The sequence below is a fragment of the Lactuca sativa genome, chromosome 1 (assembly GCF_002870075.4).
Source record: "Lactuca sativa cultivar Salinas chromosome 1, Lsat_Salinas_v11, whole genome shotgun sequence".
Lineage (NCBI taxonomy): Eukaryota > Viridiplantae > Streptophyta > Magnoliopsida > Asterales > Asteraceae > Lactuca > Lactuca sativa.
The window spans coordinates 41,501,281-41,508,785 of NC_056623.2; the positions used below are offsets into that span (position 1 = coordinate 41,501,281).

General features: G+C 34.0%; 1 protein-coding gene across 1 annotated transcript; it reads right to left on the reverse strand.

Moving 5' to 3' along the window:
- Positions 1-325: 325 nt before the first annotated feature.
- LOC111909449 (uncharacterized) lies at positions 326-3,689 on the reverse strand. The gene is given in 9 exon segments (XM_052769889.1): positions 326-704; positions 707-1,160; positions 1,199-1,491; positions 1,494-1,687; positions 1,775-2,266; positions 2,353-2,515; positions 2,595-2,713; positions 2,816-2,931; positions 3,429-3,689. Coding segments are annotated over 9 exon segments (2,172 nt in total). The 5' UTR covers positions 3,594-3,689; the 3' UTR covers positions 326-528.
- Between the last annotated feature and the right edge of the window lie 3,816 nt (positions 3,690-7,505).

Genomic DNA, 7,505 nt, shown 5'->3' on the forward strand with positions numbered 1-7,505 from the left:
AATTTTCTATGAATGTGAGGCGAATAAATGTAGTTGGTCATATGGTTTTTACTTTTTACTATGTTACATATTTATATCCTATGTTAGGAACTTGGATCTAGGATCGTTTGAAACTAGATGTTTAAGTTGAAATATTTATATAAATGTATTTATAACTTTCATTTGATATAAATAAATCATTGTTCACACGGAACAAAATAGCTCATAGTAGTAAGATTTTTCAATCCCACAAAATAGCTATAGTAGTAAGATATTGATCATACAACTTATTCTAACCGTGTATAATTGAAATCCAAAATGACAACTTATTTCTAACATTGTATAATTGAAATCCAAAATAGTAATGATATTGAAAGAATTAACCCCTTTTACAGAATAAAATTTTCTGCATCCTCTTCGATTTAGAATATGCACACACACAAACCAAGCATGACAAGACAACGAATCACACACACATAATAGTTCACTCACTTATTCACCGTAAAAAAAAATACCAACACACTATACTTGCAACTAAAAGTTGCAAAACTACATCTTTACTACTTTCTTGATCACCTTATAAGAAGACTTGATAAAATTACCATTTACCCCACGGTTTTCCACATCCTCATCATCACCCATCACAGCCGGCTTCCTTCTAATGCAATCCACACCTTTTTTCATGCCCAAAATTATCGATGGTGAAGATGGAATCCTTCTCAAACCCTAGCACTCTCACTCCTTGCAATATCCTTAAATTTCCCAATTTTTTCACTTCTTTCCTTCACTTCAAAACTCTTCCTTCTACTAACCGATTTCTCACATTCCATTTCACCAACACTACTTTTCCTTATGTAAGGAGGATTCCTCAAGGCTGTTTTTGTATCTTCTTCTTCAACACTACTTTTCCTTACGTAAGGAGGATTCTTAATCAAGGCTGTTCTTTTTGTATCTTCTTCAACACTTTCAGTTGCCTCATTTTTCAAGGTTTCTTTTTGGGGATACTTTAAATTCATCTTTCTTATGATTTCATCTGTCTTGTTACCATTTGAAGCATTTGAAGTGTTAATGTGAATGTTGTCATGAGTACTAGTACCACCCTCTTCTTCCAATAGTATTTGAAGCCATTTTTCAACGTTACCCTTTCCACGTTGCTTTCTTTTCTCTTCATCTTCATCTTCCTCTTCTTTACTAACTCTTCTTCATCATCATCATCAACTGGAAACCTAATGTCATACGAGACTCCATTCTCGTCTAGTCTCAATCTTTCCATCTTTTTGCCATTATCAATGTCGATGTCATCTATAGGTTCTTCATTTCTTTCTATCTCTGCTTCAGACTCTTTATGCTCCTCTTCCAAAAACACCCTTAATTGCTTGTGTTCAGAGTTAGATCCTGGCAAGTATAAAACAGTGTTGTCATCTTTTTCTTGAAGTAAAGCTAAATCTTGAAGTGGTTCTTGGCTTTCTTTGCTTTCGGGCTGTTGATATAACACCATTTTATCATCTTTCCATCATCCATTCTTGATCTTTTCCTTGTTTGTTCCAATTCGGGTCTGATTTGTTTCTCTAATTCATCTCTATGCTTAAATTTCTTGTGAAGCTCTCTTTCTGATGAGTCACAAATGGCTTTCTGAGCTTCAAGCCTAGCCATGAGTGAATTACTTGCTGCTTGATTCAACCTCACTTGTTCTTTATAAACAACACTCCTGAAACAAAAAAAAAAAGTGTTCTTTAGCAATTAATTATCTTGTTTCAAACATGAATTTATAATGTCATTGAGGTTATTTTCTTACTGATGCATAGCGTCTCTTATCATCTTTTCTAGCATTGATTTATATGAAGCTTGTGCTTCTGCTAAACGCCGACATTTTTCTGCACGCCTTCTTTTCTTGATTAACACCAATTCAAGATCTTGGATTGAAGTTCTTTCTTCTTCATTCTTTTGTTTCAATTCCATTACTTCTTCATCTAGTTTCTCAATTTCTTTCTGCTTCTTGACTGTTTCTTCATTCTGTCTCAGTGAATCTCTAGCAATGACAATAGCTTGATAAGGGTTCATCACCATTTCTGGATTTTCATTTTCTTTTGACATATTCGATCTTGATTTTCTTGCAGCTGTCATAATGTTGGATTCCTTTCTGGATACAACAATGGCAGCTGGAGCAAGACCCAATTTCTTCTGTGATTCGTTAAAAGGTTGTGGAAAACAATGTGAATCAACTGTTTGTGTAGAATTAAGTTCTTCACTTTCGCCATTACTAAACAGTAGATAAAACCCCCTCTGCCTGTCAATTTGAAGGAAAGAATTAAACATAATCCCCATAAATGCACATCTATAAGAGAAAGTAACTAAGGTTTATAAATGACTTACCTAAAATCTGAGTTTGAAGAAGCAAATATTGACAGGAACTGGTTGACTGATATACCCACTTGAAGATCCCACCATGGAACTAAAAACTCGAGCTTGTGATGCTTCTTCTTGCATACTTGCCATTGTAATAACCTTAGATTACTTGAAACAGTCAATCCTCCTCCTGTAATCAACCAAGAGATCAGAAAATGTACATGGAAGTTCATTTGATTTGTATATATACATCATATAGAGATGATTACTTGAGCAAGGGAACCAATGATCAATATCCCAAGCAAGAGGAGAAGCAGAATCAGCATGGAAATAAAGAACATTGCCATAGGAGTCCACTCTGAAAGACTCGGGATCAAAACCAGCATTCCTGAAATGTTAAGACATTGTTAAAGCAAAACCCTTTTGTATTTGATAAGGAATAAGTTATTGAAATAGAAAAAGGTAAATAGAGCAAAGAGGCATTCATTACCCAAGATGGTTGAGTTGCTTCCATAGTAGGTTCACAAAAATCTTTGGTTTTGCAGAAGGTTTTGCTTTCAGATCTATAATTGGAAACAACTCATCTAGCTCCTTGGCTCTCAAAGCCTATAAAAATAGGATGCATAAGATTTTCGTATCAATTATAATGACAAGTAAAGTGATGCAACAGACTTCTTTACACTTTCTCAATCAAGAAAACTGATTCTAGGAATTCACATGTTACAATTTTGAAGATTGGGGTTGTTGTGGGATAAATTTGGACACAAGTAAATGATGGGGTTGACAAGAACAATTGAACAAAAAGCATCTAACTTTTAGCTTCTTCATTTTTTTCATGGTTAGTAACTAAAATGCATAGATGATTAATTTTGAAAACGATATGTTTAAGAGCAATCTAGTTTATATCAATTGGTATTGTTAACTGAGCAAACGATAAGAATCTAACAATAAATCAGGTTAACCTAAAGTTTTTAAAAAATTGAACAGGAAACCAAACGTTAAACCTGAATTTTCAAATCAAGGATTAAGGGGTTTGAGATCATGAATTAGAAAATCCTGATTAGGGTAATTTTATTAGTTATGAGTACACATGCGAGATTTACCTGGTGCGATTGGAGAGCAAATGGAGTGAAAGTAAAAGGAGGTCCATGGGAGTAGGGACCAAAACCTCGATCTCGACAGAGCTTAGCATAAGCTTTCGGGTAGCCTAGGCCATCATCGACTCTCAGCTCTTCTGCACTAAACATCAAATCATCTGCCATTTCCATTCCTCCACCTTCTTCGTAGAGCTTTCTGAAAAAAATACAGAGAGATAATGGAATGGGGGTGTTTTGTTGAGGAGGATGCAACGGTCGAATGAGGGGCCACCGACGTAGTAATGACGAAGCAGTGTTTGGCGTTAGGTTTTTCAAATTGAATATGGGGTTGCCACGTTGGCAAGCGTAACGGCTCCATTACATTAGGAATAATTATTACGCCAAAGACCAAATGCCATTGAATTTGGTGAGTTCAAAACTTCAAATAATTAGTCTGTATTTAAATTTTACAGGAGGATATGATATTAAATAATTAAAATTAGAGAAATATGTATAATGCTGTTCAAAATATATATATATATATATATATATATAATGCATAACTTTAGACGTGATTATGGTGTCTTAAATTAGAATAATAAAATAATAAGTTCATTGTGTTTTTAAGTTATTTAAAAAGCTAATATACCAACAATTAAAAGTAAACTTTTGTGAAAAAGATACAAATCTTTTACTCTTATGCATTTATTTTATATTTGAGTTCGATTTTAAGAAGAGTTAAATAATCTTAAGTAGTAATAATTTATTTTAACTAATGTTAGTTTGTCCTAAGACATTTATTTTAAGTAAGCTCATCCTAAAGCTATTTGGAGTAGATTGCACGCCACCAATCAGGATCGGTCCAGACTGTGGGCAATCATAGCGAACGCCTAGGACCCATGTTTCAGGGGCTCAAAATTTTTGGGTTGTGTAGTGTGTGTTTGTGTGTGTGTGTATATATATATATATATATATATATATATATATATATATATATATATATATATATATATATATTATTATCTAAATGATTTTTAGGGTCTAAAGTTGGTTCAAACTCAAACTAGCTCAAAAGATAAACAATTTGGATTGCTTGTTATTGCTAATTGAATGCGTTTATATTAAAAAATAAATGATATTTTTTTGAATCTTTAATATATTTGTTTTTAAGGGGCATTTTTTTTTTCTTTTCAACTCGGGTCCATATAAATTTGGATCGGCCCTGCATAACATATTAGAGCACTATGACTATAGTATGACCCAAGTATGGCGGTTAAAATTGGTTTGTATTTGGATGGGTAATATTGTTTATATTTTTCAAAGTACAATAACAAATGAAAATAGGATATCATAAAAAACAAATCAATTTTAGTATGTTGTTATTTTCTGCATGATCGACCTAACCAGCTAAAGAAATGAATAGTTCCACCCTTAATACAAGTACACTTATCCAAAATGCAGGAGAATACAATTTTATTATAAAAAAAAAAAAAAAAAAAACCAATAAGGGCATCTATGCAAACCCATTTTTAACGGATGGAAGTCTCTTAGCAATGCCAGCTCCACAATGGCGCAATGGATATGTGTATGGACCCTGTTCTTTTAATATTATTATTAGAGCATCTAATTAGATTAGATGTGGGCAATAAGGTGTAACAACAAGATATGCCACCTTACATGTCATGTAAGCAAGTGGTGTGTGGAAATGGGCAACAAGATGCAACACCAACTTTTTGAAAATAAATATATTTTTTTTTTTATTTTTTTTCCGAAATTGTTTTTTTTTTTTTTACTTTTTTGTTTTTTTTTCTTTTTGCATTTTTTTAATCACTAACATGAATATATTTTTTATAAAAAATAAAATTTTAAAAACAAAAAAAGACATAATATTTAAAATCTAAAATTACGATTACAATTAAAAAAAACATAATTTTAAACCTAATATTATAACTAAAATATCATTTAGATTACTACTAAACCACATAGCAATCCTAATTAACCTAAATATTTCTTCCTAATTTGTTCCTTCATCGCTTGTAGCACCGTCAGATCAGCAGGCGCCAAACGCCTAAACCCTCCTCGCTCGTCCGAAGAATTGACAGCTGATGTGTCATTAGTTCCCTCTCTTTTTGCTCCTGCTTCTCCCGTGTCCGTCTTTCCAAGAACTCTAAATGATGACGTTTCAACTAATTTTTTTCTTTTATTAATAAATTGTGCTCATCGAATTTCGCTCTTATTTCCGCCGCATCTTTTGCCCTCGTCTCCACCTCCTCTGCATGTCTTGCAGCGCGCCTCGCTTTGTCGCGTCCGGGTGGTCGTCGTGTTGGGGATATCTCTTGGATATCATTCGGGATCTCATCGTCGGCGGCGTTTAGGTCGATGTTAGTCCGTGCGTCCGACACGTCGACCGAGCTAGAATTGCGAGACCTTTTGGATTGAACCTCCGACGATGTAGGCGTTTTATTCCACTTTGGATCCGCTCGCAACAATTCCCATGACCCATTTTCAATCTGATATTGTTCCTTAGCAGATTTGAACAAATCGAATTCGTTGGTTCCACTTTGTTGTTGCGCTTCAAGCCGGTTGTAAATACCGTTGAATTTGCTGCACCGCTTAGTTATCATACCCCATTTGCTGCTCAACATGTCATTGTTGCGATACAAAATTTTCTTTAAAATAGCGTGAAACTTGTCGAGCACCGCCCCCCCCCCCCCCAATAAGCTCCTTTTTTCATTCCATTTCCGTGAAGTTCGTCTTTTGAAGTAGCACACCAAGCCATCGTCAAAGTGTATTCCTCCTCCGGTGTCCACCATTGTGGAACGTCTGCATTTTCTGTTTCTACCGCTATTGATTTCTCTTTCGATTTTTCGTTCCCATTCCCTTTCTTAATTTTTCCTGCTTCCACTTGAACTGATGGTTGTGTTGTAGGCGATGGTTGGTTGGTTGTTTATTGCATCGAACCAAAAGTAGAGAAAATATTTTGTTGTAAATTTGGGTTTTGACCAAATTGATTTTGTTGAACGTAAGGTGAGTTGGGAAATTGTAGTGGCGGTGAAGCGGGATTGAAAGCGGCGCCTTGATATGAGATTTGTGGTGAACCTTGAGACGATAAAAAGTTGAAATAATTTTTATACCCCGCAAATCCGAGAGACGAAGTTGTGTTTGAGTTTGATGATGGAGGGGGGGGGGGGTGTTTGAGTTTTGCTCAATTTTTTGAAATTTTAAGAAAATATGTGTATAAGATATAGAGAGAATATATATATATATATATATATATATAATTTTTATTTTTGAATTTGACTGTTTTCAAACGGTCTAAAGTAACAACGGTTACTTTTTTGCGCGTTACAATTCGTTTCCATGGCCATGAGAATCCACGCAACGAGCAACAAAGAGATTGGGGGGCGTTGTGCTTCTCGTCGTAATGCCGTTGAGGGGTGCCACCTCACCCGCGTTGCATCTCGTTTGGACCCGTACCGGATGCTCTTACATTAAATTCTAAGTTCAAACATTATCTATGTCGATTGATTAAATTAATTTATTATTTTATAAATATATTTGCATACTAAAATAAGCTTAACTTATTATAATTACTAAAAGAAGTTAAACGTTTGGTTGATGTTAATATATTTGCATACTAAAAGAAGATAAACGTTTGGTTGATGTAAATGCAATAATTACTATTAATTAGTAGTTAAAATACAATGTATTTTGTAATATAATGTTTGTAACTAAATAACTAATGTTATTATTTGGACAAGTATTAACGTTATTAATTATAAAAAAATTATATGATATATTATTAAGTTGTTGGTATGGCTTTTAGAAGGCGTACATAAATAAATGCAAAGGATGACGTGGCAGAAATGAAATGAGTTTTTTATTTGCCCTAAGAAACTAACACAAGCAGTGAGCAGTAACAGTGATTTAATGACAAAAAAAAAATAATAACTTACACCATCCATTGAGAGATCAGTAGTATCGAAACATGAATGAAGCCCCATCATATATGGTGTAGGAGCATCAATAGAGTCAACGGAAGGTAGACATGCTTCACCACATAAACGATCATATCATATACCAATCCAATCAAACATCACACTA